General features: G+C 39.5%; 1 protein-coding gene across 1 annotated transcript; it reads right to left on the reverse strand.

Annotated features, from left to right (window-relative positions):
• Positions 1–1,218: 1,218 nt before the first annotated feature.
• On the reverse strand, positions 1,219–25,919 carry ibtk (inhibitor of Bruton agammaglobulinemia tyrosine kinase). Its single transcript, XM_032558048.1, has 29 exons — positions 25,754–25,919; positions 24,114–25,007; positions 23,257–23,353; positions 22,942–23,066; positions 21,144–21,254; positions 19,099–19,269; positions 18,781–18,898; positions 18,277–18,457; positions 18,054–18,177; positions 17,619–17,796; positions 17,231–17,384; positions 13,860–14,244; positions 12,244–12,500; positions 12,047–12,133; positions 11,867–11,949; positions 11,338–11,375; positions 11,137–11,233; positions 10,935–11,036; positions 9,633–9,750; positions 9,299–9,359; positions 8,866–8,993; positions 7,676–7,788; positions 7,443–7,588; positions 7,104–7,234; positions 6,852–6,950; positions 5,876–6,031; positions 5,535–5,735; positions 2,909–3,041; positions 1,219–2,524 (listed from the first exon to the last, which is right to left on the reverse strand). Exons 2-29 carry the CDS (start codon positions 24,435–24,437, stop codon positions 2,399–2,401), a joined length of 4,044 nt encoding a protein of 1,347 aa, XP_032413939.1. The 5' UTR covers positions 24,438–25,007; positions 25,754–25,919; the 3' UTR covers positions 1,219–2,398.
• Positions 25,920–26,415: the final 496 nt, after the last annotated feature.

The following is a 26,415-nucleotide window of genomic DNA, read 5'->3' on the forward strand; positions in this document are numbered from 1 at the left end:
AAAAAAAAAGATGGCTGTGTCTCATGAACTTAATATTATTATTAAACTGAAGACCTTTTCAACCAATCGCCTACAGACAAGTTTGTGTCTGATAGGCTAAAACCTCCAGTTCATCAACTGACAATGAAGCAGCAGGTCATAACACAAATGTATACTCCTAATTACCAGAGATGGCTATGTTGAAGACATTGAAAAATAATGTCGAGAGTGCAGTGATTAAAAGTGTCCGATACGGAGAAATATTTCTAACAGCTTTGCTAAGCTATTCAAACAGCTCTTTGCTTCATTGCAAAAAGCTGCTCATCTGTGTACTTTGCCAATAATTTGTAGTGAGGATTTTGAAATTCAACTAGAACTGAACATGAATTTTGCTCTTTGAATTGATGAAAATGAAAGAAAATGTCCTTGTTTAAAATCCTAAACTCTGATATTGTATTTATTGAGCCTCAAACAACCCTGCCATTTCAAAATGTATACATGTAAAAAAGAATTGTCCCTGAAAATTAAAAAATATATATTTTGTATATCTTTTATGGCTTATTTGACCATTTTAGCAAAATTTGAAATCAGTTTATATTACCAACGTACAATAATTTAAACAATAATCCAACGGGTTGTGACAAAAACCAAGACGCGCGTATTAAATTTAAAAAAAAAATCTGAGGACTGACGGTAGCCCTGTGCATTAAAGGAGAGCTCCTTATTGCCCAATAAACCAATTTCAGGACATTTTGTACGCCGACATTTTCATTCCGAGCACATACACAATGAGCAGTCCACTTGAAAAAGCATAAATCGCCCGGCACATCGCATTAGCACGAGGTCAAAAGGAAGACGTTTACCCCTCTAACTAATGTGTCATCTCTGCCCCGGCTAATACATCCTAATCCGTCATTAACATTTTTCCCCATGAGTCGTCTCTCTCCGACTTCGGACGCAACGTTCCGTGTTCAATTACGGCCAATAAAATCCCTCAATCACCATCCCCTCTGCCGAGATCAGGGTCATCACAGTTAATCACAGACCGAGACTTCATAATGGTCCCGCTCTCATTCAGGGCCGATGTAGCATGATGAGATGTGAGGGAGATAAATGTTATTTTTTTTATTTCCGACGAAAAAGAACACCAATTGGATGTTTTGATGGAAAATTGAGACAATGGAAGTCAGCTTTAATCTAAATCACTTAAATCCAATATAAAAATACACGTGAAGCTCATTGAACAGATGAGTTTTCATTTTATTTTATTGCATGCCAGTTTTGCTTTCACATCCTTACGTCTTAGACAAACACAAAAACAAAAACTTTTGGTAGGTAAAGAGATTATGTGCTCTGAAGCTCAACTACCAAACTCACAATGGCTTCCAGAAAAAAAGAAACATTTTATTTACTGAACTAAAGATTTAAATCCGCACGCTGCCGTCTCTAAATCACAGTTTTAAACCAGCGTCGCAACAATATGCCTTCTCACTTTGTTTGGCATTCACGTGTAACTATATAAAATCATGTATTTACACTACTTGTCATTTGTGGACGCTGATCTTATAATCAATAGTTTACTGGTGACAGTACAGCTGAGCAAATCTGTCATCAAAAAGAAAAAGAAAAAAGGACACATCCATCAATTTGACAAGATCAGAAGGCCGACCTCTCCTTAGACGGCTGGTGAAATATGCATAAAGAAAAAAGAAAATTCAGAATTTTTCCTGATTCATTAAATGCCTGAAATGCTGATGCAGTTTCAGTTTGTGAAAACTCAGGTAAAAGTGAAGGACTTGTGCTTTGATGCGGAAAAGGGTAAACTTGCAATTCCTTCATTTTTCGTTGGATTTTCTCAACTACTACATTACATCTACCAACAAACCTACAGCACATTTTTGTATGGCCTATATTGTTTAGTTGATGGATACTAATCTAAATCAGCAACTCAAACCTCAAAAAAGAAAAAAGAAATCGGTATTGGCCGGAGAACGCCGATCGGTGCACCTCTACGACATATCCCACTAATTACAGCTGAAGCTCTGCCAGCTGCTGTTTGGCACTCTTAAATTTTCATAATTAAACCAAGAACTTAAACTTATCAGACACACGCAAGCCCCCTGTTTAGTTTGTACCCACTTTGCAGCTTAAACTCCCGATTCTTTGGCAACTTCACGCGACAGGAGATTTATGAGGGAAAGTCGCTTGCGCCGTATTTCTGCTTCGCTGAGAACTACGATCTCTAAAGGACGTTTGCTTTGGGAGCGCTTTGTGACACGCGAAGCTGTCGCTCTCTCAAGTTGAAATAAACAAGACGCGGAGCAGCAGCAGAGCAGAAACACACAGTGGGGAGGATCTGGATTCAAACTCTTCGCTCTGACGGTATGCTGATGTTGTGCCGTCCCGGGTTCGCCCGTCGTTAGTGTTTGTGCCAGGTTGGGGCGGCCATCGGGCCTCTGGACGTCGTCTCCACCGCTATCAGCTCGTCTGGGTTGTCCCGCGCCTTGTAGTGGAGCAGCAGGTCCTGAATAGCTCGCTCTTCAATCTGCAGGAAGAGGGAGACGGAGGGGGGAGCAAAACATCCCGCAGATTATGAGATGGGATAATGTGTTCAGCAAAAGCACAATTCACTTGTGGGTGAAAACGGGAAACGCTGACGGTGAAAGTCTAATGGCGGTAAAGGAGCGTTTAAGATAATGGAAACCAGAAAGCCACATAGGGGAGGAAAGGAAAAAAAAAGGAAAAAAAGTGTTTAGTGAAGGCAGTGGCAGTAGTCTGGCATCGACGGCAACGCAAGACGGAGATGTTAAACAGATAAATCTGCCAGACGGGAACAGATTGCTGACAAAAGGAGCAGACATTCCACCACCATGTCGTCCTAGTTTAGAATCAAAACGGGAGCGAGGGAGTGCGTTTGTTTGTTGTCTACCTGGATGAGCGCCAGCGGCTTCTCTCGGCTGCGGATCAACGCTGCTTCTTGTTGCTTCTCCTCCTCCACAATGGAGGCGAAGGTCACCAGGGAGGAGAGGGGGGGGCTGCCCACGGCGCCCAGCACCCACGGCCTGAGGGGGAGGAGGGAGTGGGAGGAGACGCACAGGATGGGTTAGAGCGCTGCACACTGAGCTACAAGGGACGTCCTGATTACTCCCGGCTTTGACTTCATTTCATACCAGAGATTATACAGATTTTCTGGATGGCGATCGTTCTGGCATTTCGTTCCGACTTCGCTTTAGTTCAGGCGTTCATTTATGTGCCAAAACGTCTGGATAAGGTTGCGGAATGGATTTTGACAGTTGCGTGGCAACACCTTGACTAATTTTACTCCTTCAGTCAATCTGCGCAAAAACTGTATCTTTATTGTACTTTATTTATGTTTGCCTGTTTTGAGACTTCAAGTGTTCAAGTATTGTTGTTAATGTCTTCCAGTAACACTTTGTTACCCTTAGTGATGCATTCAAATTTCCTGTCAACTTTGAAGAGTTTTGGAGCATACAACCTGCTAAAAGAGAAAATAAAATTATTTGCAGGGGGTTCATCTTTCAGCAAAATATTCCCAAACATAATAAATCGAATTGGTTATCAAATTGATATTAAAAATCATTGACTCACTCAGGAATTGTATGCAAACACATGACAAACCTTTCACATTTTTGGGATCGTTTTTCTTCAACTTCATGATTATACGCCAAAAAAAATCCCAATGAAATAAATTGAATTTCCTGGCAGTAATGTAGCAAAAACGTACAAGAGGTATGAGTGGTTATGCAAAGCACTATAAATGTGGTCAGAAGCATTCAGTTATATGGATACTGCAGCCAGGCCAGTGTAATGATACGACCAGGAGTTTCCTCTGGAAGCACACGCTGAAGACATAAGACGGAAAAAATGTCAAATCAAAGATTAGAGAGGCATCTCTATTGAATCGGACTGTGGGTCTGGAAACGCACGGCTGAGATTATCCAGGGCTTCCTGACTCGACGTTAAACCGGCTCTCTGCTCTGCGTGATCCGTGGTGACGCGAGGACTGCCCCCATCGTTTGTGATTGAGTCCTACAGCTGTTTAGCACCCAGAAATAAGTTTTTTTATTTATGTATTTATTTATTTTCTGTTACAATCCAGGATGAAAACTGCTTAAAGCAGGAGATTTCAAATCCAGTAAACAAATGATAATCACATCACACGTCTTTCGGGGGTCAGATGGCGTATAAACAGCAAAGCACAACCTTTCCCCGGATCAGGATATCGTGTGTGTGCGTGTGCGTGCGTGTGTGTACTGTGTTTATCCAGCTGTCAAGAGAGGCTGTAAAGGTTAGGGTGACTCTGTCTCCGCGGGCAGGTTAACCCAGCTGCATCGGGGTCACCCAGATCGGAGTATCCTGCCTCACTCCATGCCTCCCAAGCAGAGAACCTCCAGGAACCCCAGCACTCAACGTCAACGACTCCACCAGTAACATACGGCATTTTATTTTGATTTTTTTTTCTCCCCACCACTTCTTATGAAAATTAGTCTGAAAAATGTTTAGTTTCCCTGCTCTGAAATAAATATAAAAACTACATTCATGTTAATATGATGTTTCTATGTTGGATCCGCAATTATAATAGATAAATTTAAGCATATTTACTCCACCAATAGCAATAATATAAAGTAGAAATGCAGTGCGATGAAAATAAAAACCGCAGACTGTGATGACAGCGTGATAAATACCTCAACAGTGCCTTCAAGTGGAAATCAGCAGAAAAAACAAGAAGATCTACTCATGTCAATACCAACCTATGTGTAGGATTTTTTTTTAAATGCCCTTGTAGACCTGTCACAATAAGCAAGAAGTCAATTAATCTCATGGTAAAATAAAAAAATAACTCAATTTACATTTGCCTGACTTATTGTTGTTTCTCTTTTTACCAAAAGCTGGATGACAGAAGTCTTCAGTCTGGTGCTTTTGTCTCAACTAGCCCCTTTTTTTTATTTTAGTTTGTTCACAGAGACGTCATAATTTACTTTGTTTTTTCTGTTGTGTTTATTTTTTGATATTTAAAATGTTTTCCAGTTCCAGTGTTGAATGCTTATTACAATTAAAGTGTGATGATCTTTGAGAACGTGATCTTGCATTATTATGACATTATTATTGACATTTACTTGAAAACGGTCACAAAAACAACAATATTATCGTTAATCACGATAACTTCAGGGACAAAGTATTGTCCATGTATTAGCAGGACAGGCCTATATTTGAACCAGTTAAATTAGATAATGTGCAGGCCTGTCAATAAGCCATTAAGTCACATGATGAATTCAATTGAGCTCAGTAATTTCTATTTTGATGATTAATATTTTATTTGCACAGACTTCATAATGGATTTTATTTATGGTGTCTTGTGTGTGTGTGGGGAAGAAAAAGGGTTTATTTATCGACTTTAGTTGTTGTTTTATTTTGGATATTTAAAATATCTTCCTGTACCAGTATCAAATGTTTTTTAGAAAGAATTTAATTCATTTAAGTAAAAATTTGTTGCCATGGTGACATGCGTAGTCATGTGAAAGCACTCTGCTCACCCAGTGGGCTTCTCTGGCTCGCCGCTCTCGTTGTTTTTGAACGTGACCCTCCGGGCAGTGGGCGTGGCGCTGGCGGAAGTCCCCAGGGCATTCTGGACCCGCTGGGGTCCCGGGTGACCCACTCTGGCTGAACGGTTCTCTTCCTCCTCCACGAGAGCCCGAAATGAACATGAAGGAGGAGGGGACTGGACAGCTGTTGCCCTGCAGAAAATGCAATAGAAAATACTGGAATATTGACAAAGACAAAAAGCTTTGAGTTGAGAAAAAGAGTCCCACAAAAATCAACAATAACAGCACAGTTTAAAAAGTTTTGGGTTTTTTTTTTAAATCAGTTGGCTCACCAGGCCTTCTCGCTGCTCTTGGATGGCATGACTATGGGCACCGATTTAGATGGAGGTGAGTCCACAATGGCCTCTCTACTGGCCATGGCCAACATCTTCCTCTGCTTCTGGGACAGTTTGGAGGAAACAGTAGAGTGTTTGACGCTGGAGGTCACCCTGCATGCACACAGAAAAACACGCGCGCACACACACACACACCTGAATTAGGACAATGAAATCTAAACGTAATGTAGCACAAATGCCTTTATTAATCTTAAAAACACCATGTCTAGTTGTGTAAATGCATCTGCTCTAGTGCTGCAACTAAATTATTTTAGTTATCGATTATTCAGACGATTAATCAACTAAATGAATTGGCACAATTTGGAATTTATAACATTTTTGAATACAAAGTTACAAATGCATTAAAAGATGTAATATTTTATTGCCTATAAAAACAAAGCATTCATCTAGTGTACACTTGATTATTTACAGCAAAGGCTACATCTGCAGCTAAACAGATACTTCTAACATCAATATGTGAAAAGCTTAACCATGTCCGCTCAGCGTAACGCCAATACAGTGCAGGGCTGATTTGTTGATTATTTTTGGATTTACCGATTGATAAATGAAAAGCAAAAGCACATATTTTTTAAAAATAGGATTTGAACCATTTGAAGTTAAATCTGCCACTTGAGGAGTTCTTGGTAAAAAAAAGATTTACAAAGAAGTTTTTTTCATTATTATTTTAAATCCAACATGTGCATGTTTTTTTATGGAGTTTTTGCTGAATTACTGCTGACAATATTTTTCTTTGAGCTGAATTAGGACATCCTACAGGAGGAAAAAACAAGCACATGGCCTTGTTTTGACTTTGCATTCTCCAGTTAATGATTAATCGACTACTAAAAAACAGTTGATGATTATTCCAATAATCGATTTGTCACAATTACACGTTCCAGCCCTGATCCAATCAGTACGTAAGCCGTCTCCTTACACTCCAGGGCTTTTTGGAGTTGCACCAAGAGTCTGCAGAGAGCTGGCCTCCATATCCATGATGGTTCTCAGATCCAACACTGGAGGTGCGTGAGCGGGACTGCAGGTTGTAGAAACAGATTCGTTGGCATCAAGGAAACGGTGCCATAGATCCACCATCTACATTTCAGTTGCCTTAAGATATACAGTAGTTCTACCAAGTCTCAATTAAAAAGTGATAAAATGCGGGAATCATGGAGAAAATATTCCTTACCACGCAATAAGCTTGGGGAGGTCTTTGGGGATGGAGGTCGGGGGAGTTGGAGGGAGAACAGGGAGGCTGAATCTCAGGGAGGTTGGAGTGCTGGGTGGAGTCTTTAATCTCTGACTGAACGCTCGATCATCCTACAGAAATAACCAGGAAAATTACTTGATTTAGCAGTAGCTTTAGAAATTCACACTCAAGAATATTTATACAATTTAAAGAATCTGTCAGAATGTAAGTGCTTAAAAGCTTAAGGTGAACTATGACCAGAAATTAAAGTATTAACCACTAGAGTTAATATTTTCTTTTTTTCCTCTAGGCAACAGTTTAACAAAGATGTAAAATAACCTCAGGTTTGTCATGAAAGACAGGAGACTGCATGTCTCTGGGACTGCCGACTGCCATGTAGCTGCCCTCTGAGTCAGAAGTGAGGACTTCCTGCAGAGACTCTGTGGAGTTGGCCTTCCCCGTCTTAACCAGAACAGGAGACACCGCTGGACAAAAAGAAGAAGAAAGGCAGCTTACCAAAACAACCTGCTGCAAAATGTACAAAATACAGGTACAAACGTGTGTGTGTGTACCTGCAGCAGGAGGGCTCTGAATGATTTCAGAGAGTGTGTAGCCTCCTGAACTGTCAGAGCGTCTCCTTGGTTTCTTTTTTGCCCTCACCTTTGCCTTCTTCAACAGGACTTCTCTGAGAACAGAAGATGATTAAATATGATCAGAATATTGTTTTGGAGAGTGTGTTTCGCACATATAAAAACTGTCGTTTACAGGCTTTTAAATATAGCGTGATACTTTGGTGTTTTTAGTTCACTTTAATGAACAATTAATTGGGGTTTTGGAACCATTTTCCACATGGCTTGAAAGTAGAATAGTTAATTTTATCTTGACAGACAAGACAGTGATTGGACTAATCTACAAAAAGAAAAAAAAATTTTTGGTTTCATGATGAATTCATTGCATTTGAATAATGTTTAGAAATTAAATATTTAACTTAAAAAACTAAACCAATTTATTTTAGAAAACACTGACACTTGAAAGTGTTGTCCTGTTGTCTTCAATATCCAAATAGTTTAATTTATTTTAATAAAGGTGCCTCAATAATTATTGTATTTCAGTCTTAAAATCTGACTTTTATTTGTTTGGTTTTTTTAACCGTCATTGTAATTACGCTAAATCTGTGTTTTAAAATTCATAAAGCAGAGACGTATTATGTTTTTAGAACGGTCATAACCTCAAATTGATTAAACATCTGTGGAATTTTTTTTTAAAGTGCCTAAAAAATAAATAAATAAAATTCTGCCAAAATAGTGATCATATATTCAAACACTATTCTGCAATAAGCTTATTAATGCCTACAGAGGAGTAGAGGTCTATGTGTAATAAACATTTGCATAAATTCAAAAAAGAGGAGTATATACATTTGAAGCTCTATGCAAATTGTGAGGCTCCGATCTACAATAAATTACATTTCTGCCGCCAGTTGTTGACACAAAAGCAAATACTACTACTACTACCAATAATAATAATCTTTCAGTAGAATCAGTATGCCCTGAAAAAGAACTGTTCAAAATCAATCATTAAAATCCCAACCTCAGCATGCATTCCCATGATGAGTGCATGTAAGATTCTAACTGGAACCTTTTTGCGTTTTATGGCACAGATAAAACTGCAAACCTTTCCTACTGCAATTTCTGAATAAAGCTACATATGCATTCAGCGCAATAAAAAAAAGTTTATTAACTAGTGTATTTATTGCTTGGTGTACCTGCAAGTCTGATTCAGTTCTCCCTCTGGTCTGGGGCTGAATGCCGAGTCCAAGTCCTCCTCCTCATATGCACTGAGGTCTGGTGCTCCGGGATACGGCGTGATAACTCGCCTTTGCATAGCAGGGATCTGAAAACAAGCGGTTCAACAGACTAAAAAAAAACACACCTAACGGCCGTTTAAAGTAATGAATGAGACAGTTGTGTTTTTTGCTTTCTTTCAGATTAACATTAAAATAAATCTCTCTCTCTTGTGCTGTGTGTGGATCAGAGGAGAGAAATGTCCTCTGTCCAACTGGAAAAGCTGCTAATGAAAGGCTCGAGAAAAAAGGCATTGATTCAGCCTCAAAGCTTCCCAGAACCCGGTCCAAACAATCATCTATCTAGTAACAAGCCTAAGGAGCACACAGCATGGAGCGCTGGTATGAAACTCACCGCCTGTCTATAAGCCGCAGAAAGCTCAACGAGGACTTCCTCACTGAGGATATCCAGAGCCCTGAGGACAACACAACCAAATAAAGGAGTTAACACACACAAACTTTTATTTCTAACATTAATGTCACACTGATATTAATGTTAGGATATAAATAGAGAAAGGTTTTACCAAATGTGCACAAAACTTCAATCAAATACCAACTGAATTAAGTTAAATACTACAAATAAGATTCTATAGCTCTAAGCTTACTTTTCTTTGCCATTAAAAATACTAAACTTGATAAGGTGGTACGAATTAGCTAAACTAAGCTGTCGTATTGACTCAGATTCTCACTTCGACTCCAGCAGGGCGCCAATGTTGAGGACGATGAACTGCAGGCAGGACAGTTTCAGCTGCTCCGCGTTGTACATGGTGGCAAATTCCAGCAGCACCGAAGCGTTCTTCAGGGTCACTGAGGGGAAGGGGGGGAGATATGCATCAATGCAACAACTGTTTATGTATTGTTCCAACAGCGTTCACTCACTACACCTGTCACACTATGTCTAAAGCTACAAGTTACAGTTGCGTCAACAAGTAGGAACCCCATTAATCAACAAGAATTTGCAACTCAGAACTTATTTCTTTGCAAATATTGGGGCAAAAATAATAATAAAAAATGAATAAGCAGTACAAAAATAAAGGGATTTTCAAAATGTGGGGCATGGGGAGTGTGACATGAGGAAGTAGTAAACCAGAAAACGTAACTGCAAACATGTCTATAAAGCCCCAGAAGTGTTTTTTTATGCATAAAAACAGGAGGCTAAACTAAAATAAAGTTTACAGTTCTCAAACAGTTTGAAACCCCAGGTTTCTAACATTAATGTGAAAGAATATGTTGGTCTGCAACATTGCCAGGGAAGAAAGACATTAGAAATACTCTTTTGCAAGTGACCCCCAACCCTGGAAGGTCAAAGTAAGGCAGGCAAGAGGAGTTGAAATGTCACATCAAGGTTAATTTCTGCAAAACATTAAGCAGTGAGAACTTTAGAAAAGGACACTCTTTAAAACAAAAAAATATTAAGTGTTTAAAACCCTAAATCAGCATGTTCCCACAAATCAGTTTTGTTCCCACAAAAAAGACAAAAGCATTAACTTGAAACAAAATGAATCCTGGTGGCTGAAGGCTGATGACCCGAGTGTCTTGCTGTAACTGAATCCATCATGAACTCCTCTGTAAACCAAACTATTCTACGATCAAAAGGGAGCCTATTCAAATCAAAAGTCTGTTCATGCACTGCTTCCTCACTTTGTCTTTTTATCTTTGTTAAATAAACACATGAAATTAATTAAAAGTCTAATAAAGAACCAAATGATTTCTTCACATTCTGATCCTCAAATGGCTTTCCAGTTACTAATTTCAAACATTAAAAACTGCCTGGATTGAACAGCTTATATGCAAATTAGCCAAATACCTACTGGAAAAAAAACCAAACTGTATTAACATGAATTAATCTTAAACCAACTTAAAATTTCTAATGGAAGACAAAGGAATTTGCTCTTTTAACATGAAAAAAAAACAACCTTTAAAGACACCCACAGGTTAGAATAGAAGAGCACTTCTTGTGGACGGGAAACAGTGGAAGACAAAGAACGTACGGTTCTCGGTGATTATGACCTCGCACATCTCCTTCAGCCGCGTGATGAGCAGCTGGTCAGCCACAACCAGCACGTTGCACACAAACTCCACATTGGGAGAGTCTGTTGAGATAAAAGCGAGAACAAGCAACAATAAAAGCCATTATGAGCAACCCCAATCTGGCAACCGTTAGAAAAACTCAATCAAAATGTGAGTCAGAACCTTTAATGGTGGGAGACTCGTCTGTGTAAATGTACTCCAGAATGACCTGCAGGATCTCTGAGCTGGTGGGCATCTCCAGAGCTGAACACGACGTTGCCTGAGTGACGGAGCACAGCAGCGTCATCAGCAGCCAAACTGCTAAAGAAAACTCTCAGCGGGTAGAGAATACAGAAATACTTTATTTTTGATCAAATCTCAAACCTCAATCCAGGGGTTTCCAAGCATGCTGTTGAAGTATTCTGACCAAAAACAAACAAACAAACAAAAAAACAAAGCAGAAACATGCTGGATGAGGATCAAAATATTTGCAAAAAATGTTCAGAAATTGTTGAAAATGTCTGAACAGACGTGTTACAATGACATCAACCAAGTTTTGCTGTAACTTTATGAAAAAGCACCAAGTAGTGCATATTTATAGTGGAAGGATTTTTAAAAAAAACACTAATCTGAAATTTGGCCTACAGTCGTATTCATGGTTTTATGTGAAAATAATTTGCAATCATCCTTTCATTTCACTATTCTGTGTATACTTATCATATGATTACCCAATAAAGCAAAGAGTGGGAGTTCTTTGTAAGGCGCTCGATACAGGTGCTGCTACAAAATAATACAGCTTATAATATCCTACACACATGACAAACTGAATGGTTTATTCAGGTATGCAAAATAAAACACAGTATATAATTTGTAAGGAAAAAGGACCAATCAGCAGTCATTCTTAGTTTCTTACCTAGTCTTGCACAGAGGACACTTTTGTGACACGGAAACTCTTTCCCATCATCAGATTTTAGAGTGACATCACAAAGATAGGAGCTGCACAAAAAAATACCATATATGAGAACATACTTAATTGTTTACCATCCATTTTTTAAAAACTTTTATTACAACTAAAATGAACTCTTTTACAAACCACTTTTTCTGGAAAAATTTGGGCTTGCTGCCAGTTTTCTTCTGTACAACGTTAATCTTTCCATTCTCATACTTCACACCATCCAGCCTGAAGGGATGGGAATAAATAAATAATATATATATATATATATATATATATTAACTGATGAAATTAAATCAATTCTGCCTTTGTGTTAGAGAGGGGAAACATCTGCTCACCGTGCTGACAGGCTCCCCAGGCCCAGATTTTTAGCCACAGCCTGTAAGGTTTTCACCGGGTTGGCCCCTCCTTCGCTGGCCCTGGTCTTGTCACCTTTGCCTCCCTTCCCCTTTTTGCTCGACTTGGAGCCCTTGTTCTTCGCCTTGTCGCCGTCGCCTTTGGTTGAAGGGGAAAGGGACTGGTACACTTCAAGGGCCGAGCAACCTCTCAACCCCAGGTCCTGCAGACTGCTGATAAGCCTCTCGTGCTCAGAGTCCTGGCCAGCAGAGACAGAGGGACACAGTCTAAATGAAATAAGCCTGGCACAATCAGAGGAAACGGTTTGTTCAGGTGAATCCCGAAGATAGACGGGAAAAGAAAAAAAAAGAATATTAAGCTTGGCAGTGTTTCTTCAGGTTTCAGCGACTCAAATTTAAGACTTTTTAAGACCGTTATGGATGGAATTTAAGACCTGTATCATGACAGAAATATGCAAAAGAAACAACCTTAACCGCCAGAATGAACGTAGCATCAAAGGGGATGGAAACAGAAGTGAGCCAATGGCAAAGACGAACGTCATTCAACCAAGTGGTGATAAATTTGCACTTAGACCATGATAGACACAAAAAAGAGCTAGCTGGACAGTTTTTCTACTCCAGGAACCAGAACTAATGGTTCCTGCTGATATAGCTGCTAATGTACGTTGCTAGCTAGAAAGGGTATAATACTGCCTTGCAAGTAATATTAGCAAGGCAAAATCGCTAGCAATACCGGATATTGCTAGTAAAGACATATAACTATACTCTTGCTAGTTAGCAAGAATATATTAGCAGCTAGTTACAAGCAGCCTTGACCACCTCAAGTCACAGAAAGCAATAAAGAAGCGACTTAAATGTTTTGTCACTCAGGACTTTTCTGAGTGACAGAAATTAAAAAAAAAAAAAAAAAAGACTCCATAGAATACATGAGATTCAATAGTCTTATCACCACAACATTTAAAACCTGTGATTAACGTATTTGAAGTGAACTTACTTTTTCAAAATTCATTGAAGATATTTTAAAACCTTAATTTTATATACATGAATTAAGGACTTTAAGAATGTGCACAGATTTTTAAAAAAACAACAAAACCTTGGATTATGTTATATTTCTATGTAGGTTTGAATAAAAAAAACTGTAAAAAAAAATATATAGATTAAATGTATATAATTGAACAACTCAAAAAACAACAGTCAAGTACAGCGTATATACAAATTATTTAAGATGTGTAACAAATCCAGAACACATTCACAGCAATGTCCTCGTTATATTTCAGTCCTCAGGTACTTCGACACTAACAAACTTTACTGTAAAAAGTTTGTTATTCTGAATCTTAAAACTTTCCAGAGAAATATAGTCTGACACAAATGTATAAAAAGGAAGCTCATCTCCTGTCAACATGGTCATAACAGCCTTCATAAGCAAGAATATAGTGTTCTTCTGTGATCTTACTGATTCAGGGATAGATCTTAAGAACCATAATATTGGATTAGGCTTTAATTGCTGCTCAATTCTCACATTAACCGCAAAAAAAACAAAATCTTGTCCCTAAAAGAAATAAATAAAAACTATTTAAGAAATATAGCTCTCTGCTTACCTGGTTTTGGCCTGTTGACATCCCCGAGCCTCTGGGTCGAGCCCCGGGCACCAGAAGCTCACAAGAGTCTGTGTAGATGAAATGCAGAGCGTACTCCAGCATGTCCGCCGCGATCTTCTCCAGAATGAACAAGTCGCACCCGACGGCGTCTTCGCCCCGTCTCACCTCCTTGTCGAGCTCCTCGTTAACGCCGCAGCGCTCGGACATGAACAGCTTCCGGAAGAACTCGGACCTCATGGACAGAATGTACTTGTGAGCGGGGAAGTTGCGCTCGCCGGCCTGAAGCGTCACGTCGTGGATGCTGTCCGTTTCGTCGGCCTCCTCCAGAAGACTCCGGAAGTGCTGGGCAAAGGAAGACGGAGAGATGCTGGGCACCTCAAACAAACTGGAAGACGCAGAGAAGGAAAACAAAAAGACACACATTTTTAGATTTATTGGACATTGGACAGATTGGAATTAAGCCATTTTGAACAATAATCATAGGAATAAAGATTTTTACAGCTTAATCTGTAAGATTAATCTTAATCTGTAAAATTAAGCTGAATAAGCTGTTAGAAACATGACAATATGGTGCCGAGGTCTTCAGAATGATTACATACTGCAAGTTTATTGCTGTCGCAGTTTTACTGAACAGTGAAGATCTCGAAGATTTGACTTGATTGCAGTAAAAGTTAGCTAGTCATTAAAGTCAAATCAAATTAATTTGTATAGCATTTCAGCAACAAGGCAGTTCAAAGTGCTTTACTTCACAAAAACATAATACACTCATCAATTACAGAAAACGAACAACACATTTTCTCAAATCCCATCATCGAAATCATCAAAAAAACATACATCAAATATATTGATCCATGCTTCACTTACTACTCATCAAATTTCCTTCATTTACTTTGTGAAGCACTTTGTGCAAATGTTCCAACTGTGGGAAATGTGCTATATAAATAAATACATTTGGCATCGATATTTTGTTTCCTGTGCTGCTCATTATATTTGCTATGAACTCAAAGCAGAAAGACACCATCTACCTTTTCAAAAGTTAACATGTCAATTCTTATTGCATGTTTTCCTTATGTGGCACTGCACTTTTATAAACATTTATTCCTTTTACAAATGTCTCAAGACGTCCCTGTTTCCACCCCTAGATGGCGCAGTGACCAGTAAAACTACACTGCCTGGCCAAAAAAAAAGTCGCCACCTGGATTTAACTAAGCAAATAGGTACAAGCCTCCTATTGGATAAGTACTGCATAGGCGATTATCTTTCAGCTGGCAACAAGTTATTTAACCCCAGCTGATGCAATGAGTAACTCCTCATTTCTTAAACAACCATGGCAAAAGACACATCCTGTGGTCGTGGAAAAGACGTTAGTCTGTTTAAGAAGGGTCAAATCATTGGCATGCATCAAGCAGAGAAAACATCTAAGGAGATTGCAGAAACTATTAGAATTGGGTTAAGAACTGTCCAACGCATCATTAAAAACTGGAAGGATGGTGGGGAACCATCGTCTTCCAGGAAGAAATGTGGTCGGAAAAAAATCCTGAATGATCGTGATCGGCGATTACTTAAACGTTTGGTCAAATCAAATCGAAGAAAAACAACAGCAGAACTCAGGAGTATGTTTAATTGTGAACGCAAAAGCATTTCCACACGCACAATGCAAAGGGAACTCAAGGGGTTGGGATTGAACAGCTGTGTAGCCTTAAGAAAACCTCTAATCAGTAAGGCTAACCAGAAAAAAAGGCTTCAGTTTGCTAGGGAGCATAAAGATTGGACTCTGGAGGAATGGAAGAGGGTCATGTGGTCTGATGAGTCCAGATTTACCCTGTTCCAGAGTGATGGGCGCATCAGGGTAAAAAGAGAGGCAGGTGAAGTGATGCACCCATCATGCCTAGTGCCTACTGTACAAGCCTGTGGGGGCAGTGCTATGATCTGGGGTTGCTGCAGTTGGTCAGGTCTAGGTTCAGCAACATTGTGTGCCCAAAGAATGAGGTCAGCTGACTACCTGAATATACTGAATGACCAGGTTATTCCATCAATGGATTTTGTCTTCCCAAGTGGAACGGGCATATTCCAAGATGACAATGCCAGGATTCATCGGGCTCACATTGTGAAAGAGTGGTTCAGGGAGCATGAGACATCTTTTTCACACATGGATTGGCCACCACAGAGTCCAGACCTTAACCCCATTGAGAATCTTTGGGATGTGCTGGAGAAGGCTTTGCGCAGTGGTCAGACTCTCCCATCATCAATACAAGATCTTGGTGAAAGATTAATGCAACACTGGATGGAAATAAATCTTGTGACACTGCAGAAGCTTATTAAAACAATGCCACAGCGAATGCGGGCTGTAATCAAAGCTAAAGGCGATCCAACAAAATATTAGAGAGTGTGACCATTTTTTGGTGGTGACTTTTTTTTTGGCCAGGCAGTGTATGATCTTCCTATTGGTAAAGATGAGATTTCTCATCCCGCTTCTGTTTCTCAACAAATCAACTACGCATTTTTTTTCTTGTTTTTTTTTCATCTCCGATACTCTGAAGCTCATACTTTCCACTGAAATTGATCCATTTTCAATTTCAATTCAGTTAAAAAGCACTTTACTAAACAAATGGATCTAATTCATATCCAGAGATGTATGAAATCCGATTAAACCTACATAATGGAACCATGTGGATAATTAGAATTCACTTATATACATTCAGTGTTTTCCCACACTGAAATAAAAACTTAAATTAGTTTAAGAATAATTTAAATAAATAAACTGGCCCAGCTTTTAGATAGGAGATAATATTCCTCATTTTCTTTGAGCAACACAATTGCATTTAAAGAATATAAGAATAAGTAATAAAATAAAGAAAAAGGTACACAGATTTTTCAATAAGAGGACTTGTTTACAACTGTTGAAGATGTTTGAACAGGTGCAAAAAATAATGAACCACAAATATTTTTAAACAAACATGAGTTAATGAGTTATAACTGTCAACACTGTGACAAATTCATAATCAGCCAGCATAATGAGAAATTACTATATACTAATACTACATTCTGACGAAGGAAATAGTGAGTCTCAGAACAGCTTCATCTAGGCACAAAAGCCAACATCATATTTGGACTCCTCACTCACCACATCCATTAAATCAACATTTTAAAAAGTCACTCTGTTGGCTGTTTAAATTGCACCTGTGAAAACTTAAAAACTACCTTTTATTTCCCAAAGTAGCAAGACATTACTGAATCTGCATTTCTCTGGAAAAGTTCAATAAAAATCTGAAAGAAATGAAAAATTCTCCCCCCCTACTACTTCACTTTGTTTGGATGAATAGTTTGACAGTTTTTTTGTGAATTTGTGCTCCAAATGGTTGATCTCATACCTGGTTCTGGGGTCAGCTTGAAGAACTCCAAAGTTTCGTCCTTTGGAGTCCATTGTGATGCTGACGGCTCTGTGGACGAGAGGGAGCTTCTCCAGGCGGATTCGCTCATACATGGTGCCAGCGTCCGACGGCCCAGAAACCTCCACGCTGACCTCTGGAAAAATCAACAGTTCAGCAAAACTTAACCAGGTAAAAAGTGAACAAATCAAAACAACAACAACAACAAAAATCTAATCAGAAGGTCAGAAACATAAAATTTCTGACAAAAATATAAAAAGAAACAGAGAACTTGAGCAGATTAAGAATCGCATTTAAATAAACCACAACATGTCATTAGTGGATTTTAACATGTAATTAAATGGGAGAACAGAGGGGGGTCATTCCTCACCTTTTTTCTCTCCGTACTTTTTATACTCCCCGGCCCATACGCCGCTAAAGCCTTCCCCATCGGGAGTCACAAACATCATGCCGTTGTTGCTGAGGGCGATGTCGGACATGAAAACCTGACGCGGATACGCCCACCTGCACTGTCTCACCGCGCTGCCAGACGAACGCCAGCAAAATACCTGACGGAGACAGGAGAGTTATACAATTCTTAGTCATCGCTGACACCTGGACTGTACCATAAAGGTACGGCTGTTTTTAAAGATTCCCCCGTTAAACTCTATAGAAAGGGTTGGATAACTATAGACGAAGTGAGGCGGTGATAAAAATATAGAAAAACAGGATCCGTCGTGTTTGTAGGACAGCGTTTAAAATCTGTAGCTTCAGGCTTCTGGAGTTATGTAAACAGCTTATATGTGTGCAAGAAGCCCTGACTTACTCTCCCTGCTTCATCCAATGCCAAGATGGCGATCTTTTCCCCTCCGCTGTCGTTCAAGATCTGCGGATGTACCCGATGGTCCAGACTGCCACCGCTGATCAAGACTTTTTTGATGTTTAGCTGCCTGAAAAGAAAAAAAAAAATCCATCACAGTTACTTTAAGTGTTTTTTTTTTTTTTTTAAACAAGCTGAGATATCTACAACTACTTTTGTTTTTTCTTACTTGGAAGCCATTTTCTTGCACTGGTAGTCAGCCAGCAGATAAACGTCCCCTTTCCCGGTCACGACCACAGTTGCTCCGTCGCTAGCCGCTGCCATGGCGATGCCGACATCCTTGTGGTGCAGAGCCGACACCTGGCGGGGCGTCGTCACGCACTTCTCCCCGTTTGGGTCGAGCAGGTAACCTAGAGATCAGACACAGAGTGGTGCAAAACTCCATCGGAAATATACCAAACTAGCTACACACTGATCACATTTACGCATTTTAATATTTCATACTTAATGTTTTTCATCAGTTATTTTATAAAATACACACACAAAAAAAAAGATTATTCAAGGCTCCAATTCCAAGGTTGGTTTTTTTGCATAATATTTCAGTCTCGATTAATTTTTACACTTGTGTGGCCACATTTTGAGGCTTTCATCCCAATTGAACCAGACAGTTCAGTCATATTTTGCATCTGAAAATAGTTTCAATGGTTTTGTTGATTTCAGTGCCGAGTCTTACCCAGCTGCCCTCCATTCAGTCCCACTGTATACACCGCCTCTTTGGTCCACAGCACCGTGTGGAACCTCCCTGCAGCAACTCCGATCACCGCCCTGCCTTTCAGCATTTTGGAGAACACCTGATAATGATAATAATAATAATAATAATAATAACATAAAAAAAGAAAAAGAAAAAACAGCACATGTATGACGTGAAACAAAAGCAAAAAATAAATAAATTAGGAAAGCCATGACCCATTTTTTTGAGGGGGGGGGGTTGTTCTGAAAGGTCAGTTACCCCCCCCCCCCCCCCCCCCCCCCCCCCCCCCACCCTCCACACCTGTTTAGGAGCATGTGCAGAGGCAGGGGGAGGAGTCAGGCCCAGCTGGTGGAAGGTGTTGAGACCAAAAGTGTAAACATAGCCTTCCTCTGTCAGCACCACGGTGTGGTCTTTAGCTGCTGCCACCTGAGAGCAATGGTGGAACATCAGACCCTCCACCATGCGAGGCACCTTCAAACAGAAAGGAGAATTTTTTTTTTTTTTTTTTAAATAAATCACAAAACAGAAAAAAGTCAATATGTATTTGCAAACAGAGTGCCTTCATAAGTATGTGTACACCTTTAAATTGTCCACATTTTGTCACAGTACAACAGCAAGCTGCAGGTATTTTATAAGAATTTGACGTGATGGACCAACATAAATCAATGACTAAAAATGAACTTAGAGAAAAATAGTTCATGGTATTTATTTTACAAGTACGGTATATGAAAAGTGTGGCAGGTATTCGTGCCCAGTCCCTGAACAAAAACTTTGGAGTTGTTCGAATTATAACTACAGATCTTTTTGGGTGTGCTTCCACCATCTTTGCATTGTAGATACTGAAATTTAAGTCCTTTTTTATTTTCCCTTCTTTGTTTTTTTTTTTTACAAAGTAGCTGAAGCTCTGACTGGATGCAATAACTTGTCAACAATGAAGTTATTAATTGTTGAAAATCTGATGTCTTAGATCGGTCTATGAGCAGACCAGTCTAACATACAACTATTATTTGATATAAACTAGTCAACTGCATGTTCGGTTGCATGTTGAGAGTTGTTCTCCTATTGGTATGTGAAGCTTCGCCACACTCTCAAGCCCTTTATTGTGTCTAACAGCTTTTCTTGCAGGATTGCCCTCCATTTAGTGCCAACAATCCTCCTATTAACTCTTACATGGCTTGTGTCAAAGAGAGAAAAATGACTACTTGTGGTGTTCTCTGAACAACCGCTTTCTTCCTTCATAAAAGGAAAATTTGAGCTCTGTAGAGTTACCCTGAGCCTTAACGTGTCCAAAGCTCGGGATATTGATTTATTACACAACCTCCATTTTCAACTTCCACACCTTAAAAAAGGCTGCATCTAAGTCCTGCAGCTCTCTCCACTTTCCACAAAGGCACCATTGATAGAGCATCGTTCTCTGACGTGACAGCAGCAACGCTTCAGACAAAAAGGCCCAGAGAATAGCTGTGAGGTCAGCTGAGAGGACTGCAGGGGTCACGCTGCCATCTATTTAGGGCATGGACAAACAACGCTGGGACAACCTCTGTCAGGTTTTAGACGAAGGTTTTGAAAATAACCTTTAATAAAGTCACTTGGTGAACATCTCTTAAATAAAGGGGGTTTTCAATAATATTCTCATTTCATTTCATTGGATCTTTATATAAATATCCAAATAAAATGCAATTAAGGTAAATGAATAAGAATATATTTGGATGTAATAGAATACCATCACTCAGATTCAAGACTTTTTAAGACCATTGTGAGCAAAAAAATAAGACCATTTCTGTCTCCACAGAAATGTAACAACTTCGTCCAAAGAACTGGCGCTAAATCTGCTCTTACAACAGAAGCAAAAAAGTGAGCTAACTAGCTAGCTAGGGTATGTTAGCAGTGAGTTACTGGTAGCCTCAATCGTCCAGCGTCAGACAAAATGTAGATGTCTGGGTGTGACTGAAAATTTTGCCTGACAGAAAAGTTCTATGAGAAAATAAATCCATAGTCTATACGATTAAATAGTCTTGTCAAGACAAAATTCAAGACCTGTGATTAATGCACTTAAGGCAAAGTTACTTTCTTAACATTAATTTAAGATATTTTAAGGCCTTAATTTTAGACATATGAAGTTATGATTTTTTAAGAAAATCATACTAAAATCATACGACACTTCTCTTATCTTGTCCCTCAACATAAGGGAAACTTAAAAACCCCAAAAAAGTAAAACACAAATTTTATAACAATCAAGATCTACACTTTCCTGTGCTCATAAGATGAGTAATGACTGAGGAGAGTAACTGTTTTTCAGTAGTTATTGAGAAAGGTATGTGACGAAGTGATGAGTCAAACCTCACCAGATAGGTCTGTTCATCTCCATGACCCAGTCTTCCACCTTGTCCATGTCCACAGGTAAACACCTGGCCTTTCTGAGACAGGAACACAGAGTGGAACTTGCACACGACCACCTACAGGAGGAAAATACATAATTAGGATTTTTCATTGCTTCTTGTAGTTTTACAAAGCAATATTCTGGGCGAGCTTGTTGTAACTGGGCAATACTTCGAACTTTGACCTTGTAGTTGGAGGCTTTGGCGCGTCTCCCTCCGCGACAACCAGCCAAGCTCTCATGTAGCGACATTAAAAACACTACGCCAATAAAAGGCCAGGGCACAAGTGGAAAAGCAAACATCATTACTAATACATTGGGCCCCTCAAGCCTTCACTAGAGCGCAGGGATGTTTCCTGAAGAATCTCATTGATGTGGACGTTCGCACATACGCGTGCACAACGGCGTAGCTCATTTAATTAAAAGCATGTCATTTGTGGAATTAATATTTAACCTCTAGCACCTGCTGGATTAGGTTAGGAAGACAAAGCCTACACTCCGCATCGCCAGGTCATTGTGTGGCCATGATATCGGATCTGCCCGACCCACGGGGAATGTTAGAAAACCGTTTTGCGGGAAGAAACGTGTAGAGAAAGTTTCTTCTGTTAATAAAAGGACATGAAAATAGCTAAAGATTAATTATTTATTTGATTCAAAACAGTCTCGATATTTGCAAGCGAAATATTGCTTACCTGGAAACACTTCCACAAGTTGTGAAGAAATAACAACAAAAAAACTTTATAGCTTATTTAGTATCTGTTTTACTAATGTGGAATTTGTTGAGTGGTACTTTTGCACACAAATCTACAACTTATTAGCAGTTAATTGCATGGTGAAATTAATTTTCCAAACAGATTGCTGATAATGAAGCAAATGATAAAATGTTTTCCATTAAATTTCCTCTCAAGAAGAGTCTAATCTACACCTAGAAATGTAAATGACCTCAAACGCCAATAGATTTCATCCACACTGACAAAACGCTGGCGTTCATGCTCTGTTTGACTACATCTGGCTGTGGTTAACCCTTGAACGTGGTGGTTCAAGTGTTAACTCTCCACCCTCATAAGTTTAACATCTTCAGTTGGTTTGACAAATTGTGTAGTCAAATTGTGTGCCAAAAGATTTACTGGAAACACTCAGTAAAAAGATCCAAATCTTGTGTAAATCTGCAAAGAGAGTTCCCTAAGGATAAGGTGTGTTTTTTAGCTTAAAATGTTAAAACTCAAATTTCAGATTTCTATCTTTTAGGCATAAAGGGAACAGATTCTGCAAACTCAAATTTCTAAACAGTTCCTGTACAACCCAAATCTACTACATCATAAACTGAGATCAGACCACAGGAGACAGTTAACATAACACATTTGAAAAAAACAGAACATTTACTCATTTAGTAAGTGTCAGTGGCTTGCTAGCAATCTATCGAAGAAAAATAAAAAGTATTAAAACTTTCAAAGAATATCCTATATTCCCAAGGGTTGCAAATTCAAAAGCAAGGGGTAGCATGAGTCAGCCATGAGGGAAAAAAACATGCTGACGAACCCTAAGGAGAAGGTTGTGTAATGCTGGGCTCCAGGGAGGGGAGTGGTTATCTACTAACCCTCATTTGCAACTTATCTCCAAAGCACAAGTGCAATTTTTTTTAAAGAACATTGATGTAACATATGTCGGCAATCTCTTGATAAACAAGGTGCAATAGAAGTCATGTTCGGCGCAGTGAGCAGGAAATGATGAGTCCATCTCTCCTGAGGAGTGAGGAGTTTTCTTACCTGCTTGATGTAAACTCCGGTCCTGGCAAACACGTCCACCAGCTCAGGGTGATGTCGGCTGTCCTGGTTCCCGTGGCCCAGACTAAAATTAGTATTGCTTCCCCACATGTACACTTCTGATGGGTCTGCAGTGAAGGAAAGATCATTACAATTACGGCCATAACTCTGTCTCTACGTGAAGTTTTATTTAACTATTAGAAGACGACTTTTGATGTATTTCTTTCATGCAGCTAAATAAAAAACATGTTCATTTACACGGGAAGCATAGTCTAATGTCCAAAAGTGGACGATGCAGAATGCCTCTGATTTTCTTACTGGTGTTTTTGAAGACAACATGTGCTGGTCTGTCTTTCATCGTCAGGTCCAGGACAGAGAGACCCTCCTTGTCCAGGGTGGACAAAGGTCCACCATGCTTCACATGATCAAAAAATAACAACAATAATTAAAGAGAAGATAAATGAATATAAAAATATTCACTTTCAAAGAAATTAGTCCAACCAACTTCTGTGTTACAACATTATTCTGTTTATCGTTTCTTTGCTTCTTTCACTTTCAATTTTATGTTGTTTTTTTTATTTTGTCAAATTATCACCGATTTTTATTAGGATTTAATGTTCAGCACCAAGAATCACAGAAATAAGAGGGGGAAAAAAACTTAAATGGTTTTCATTTTGTTCTCTACAAATAAAGTTTTTTTCATTTGCTTTTTTTTCCCACCTGCTTGAGTAGATGCTTTTTAGAATGGGCTTTTTCTGCAACTCTTTTGGGATATGTCAACAAATTTACAGACTTGGAAACATAAATTTCTGCTGTTTTGTGCAAAATGGCTCAAACTCCGACTGAAGTTTGAGCCATCAGACTGAAGTCCTGTCACCCATTCCAAATTGAATTCAGATCTGGACTTTGACTAGGCCCTTGTAATACATGAATTTAATTTGACCTACTGCAGGTTCAGCTATAGAGATTTGGTCTTGCTGTCCTGCTCTCAGGCAAAGTTGAAAAAAAATCAAGCAAAAAACAACAGCGTTGCATTATTTTACTTTCACTTGAGAATTAACAAAGAAATTTATGTTTACAGCAACGCAAAGTGCGGGGGAAAAAAATTAGAGGAAGAGATCACTTTGTAGAAAATCTCCAAAATTCAAAAGAGATTATAATCCGTGAACACGTACCTTGACCAACGATATGAGACAGTGGATGTGTCCGTAAAAGGCACTGCGGTGCAGCGCATTCCAGCCGGACTCTTTATCCTTCAACATCAGATCGGCCCCTTTGGCGTCCAGGAGCCACTCCAGCAGAGCCTTCTTTCCCACAGAGGCCGCCAGGTGAAGGGCCGTGCGACCGAACGCGTCGCGCAGGCTGGTTGCGTTGTGGCAGTGTGAAGCCAGGAACGCCCGAAGCTTTCCTTCGGAGCCACTGGTTAGCGCCGCCACCACCTGGTCTGCGTGTTGCTGGGACCGGCATTTCGGGGTGCAGTCCAGAAGTGCCAGACTCATCCTGACCTCTTCAAAGAAAATAAATCCTCTCTTGCGCTTCTGTCACAGAGTCTTTCTGACAGCCCAACACCCACAATTGTAAACAAGACACGTCGTAACAAACCAATAACACTGAGACTCAATTTTTGCAGAACAAAAAGAAGCTTTCGGAGGAAAGGAAAGTTTCTGAAAACGGTCGAGGTGGTTTGGAGTGCTAGAATTGTGCTTGTGTTGAGGTTCCACCGCACCCTAGCGACCCCAAGAGCCTTTTCCGTAGCTCCCTTCAGTCCACCATTTCGACCAAGGATCGAACACACACAAGGCTGCTTGCAGCACACACCGGCATGATGAATTCAATAAATACAAAACTTAACATGCGCTTCATACAAAAATGTACATCTCAAAAAATTTGCAAAAATAGTTTTTATATCCAACCATTTACAAAAAAAAAAGAAAAAAAAAAGGCAACAATTTCAAAAACCCCTGAAGTCCACGTCCAGCAACCCAACCATCCAACTTGAGGGGAAAGGCCACCTTTCCCCCCCAAAACTCACACTCCTGGTTTTAAAACTCCATAATTGTAGAATGCACCTGGGGAGAAGAATAAAGGCACTATTTAAAAATAGACAACAAAAACTTACACTCTGCGTGTGTGGAATCAAAGTTTTCATTAATGCTGCTGCTTCCAAATCTTTTCTCGCTCCTTTAACACCAGAAAGTCATTCTAGTGAAGCATTTAGTGTAACAAAACAGGGTGAGTGAGTTGCTAGAGCATAGTAGGGATGTCAAAACGACTCGGGTAATAACAACTTTGACCTAATTATCAACTTTAAAAGCTTAGATCTGCTGAGTGTGTACACCTATGATGCGAAGTTACAAATGCACAACTTCAGCATTATGTAACAGGCTAAACTAGCCGGCTAACAGCAACTTCAAGGTTGTTTTAAGTTTCTAAAATATCCCAATACTGTATGCACGTAAAAGACATTCAACCTAATAAAAGTTTATTGAATATTACATAGGAAATGTTTGCCGTTAATCTACCTTGCAACTAGCTATCACACAAGCTAACGGTTAGCTGTTAGCTTACACAAGCTAACGGTTAGCTGTTAGCTTCTCAAATTGTTTCAGAATGTTGTCCAATTTAAAATATAGAAGCAAACAAGCGTTCAGCACAAAAAAACCACATAAAAGGGTCTTTACTATGCTCGTTAGTTTAAGTATCTAATAAACACAGTTGCGTTAGCTTTCTTTAGGGGAATATTGCTAGCTAGCTTGATAATGTTACTGCGGAAGAGGAAAAAAATACAGATAAAAATTCGGGTTTTGTCTCTTACCTTCCGCTAGATGAAGAAAAAAGAAAATACGGAGAAAGTAACTTTAGCGACGTATATCCAGGGTGTCATAATTGCAAATAAAAAACTTTAGCAGCTTTTGAAATTGTGCCCAGTTTTGACAAGGCTAACCTCCCGCAGGTTAGCTGACAACACCCACTTAATATCGAGACTTCCGATTGGTCAAAAAGGAAACATGCTACCATCCAATTGGTCCATTTTGGGGGTACGTCAAGCGAGTGAAGGATCCTGTTGCCAGATGATGTCATATGCAGTTTTTATTTTTCATAATCTTATGCATTGCCCCAGCACCTCGAGTATAGTACTGTCTGCAATTGTATATTCTTTATTGGGGCCTGCCCATAGCAATGCATAAGGAGAGCAGTACTGACTTGCGAAGCAAGTCAGTACTGCCTCCATGCATTGCATGGCAGGCACCTATTATTCTACACCCAATAGAATGTCTCTTTATTTATTTATATCTTTATTTATTTTTCTTCCATCACCGTTAATGCGGCTCGTACCGCTGCATGCACCCCCACAAAAGTGGTATCAAAACGTGCGGCTCGGTGCCGAGAAGGGAGCTATTATTTTTATAAGGAATCGGACTTACGATGGCGACGTAAAAAGCGTCAAACGAGCCAAATTTCCAACTGCCGAAACGC

The sequence above is a fragment of the Xiphophorus hellerii genome, chromosome 3 (genome assembly GCF_003331165.1).
Source record: "Xiphophorus hellerii strain 12219 chromosome 3, Xiphophorus_hellerii-4.1, whole genome shotgun sequence".
NCBI classification, from domain to species: domain Eukaryota; kingdom Metazoa; phylum Chordata; class Actinopteri; order Cyprinodontiformes; family Poeciliidae; genus Xiphophorus; species Xiphophorus hellerii.

What these genes read in the sequence shown, in the direction of transcription:
- ibtk (XM_032558048.1), bottom strand. Translation starts at nt 24,437, where the DNA reads ATGAGTCTGGCACTTCTGGACTGCACCCCGAAATGCCGGTCCCAGCAA. An exon ending in CAAGCTGACCCCAGAACCAG is followed by an intron (nt 14,245 to 17,230) that starts GTATGAGATCAA and finishes TGCGTCTTCCAG; the next exon opens with TTTGTTTGAGGTGCCCAGCA. An exon ending in GAACTGAATCAGACTTGCAG is followed by an intron (nt 7,789 to 8,865) that starts GTACACCAAGCA and finishes TTCTGTTCTCAG; the next exon opens with AGAAGTCCTGTTGAAGAAGG.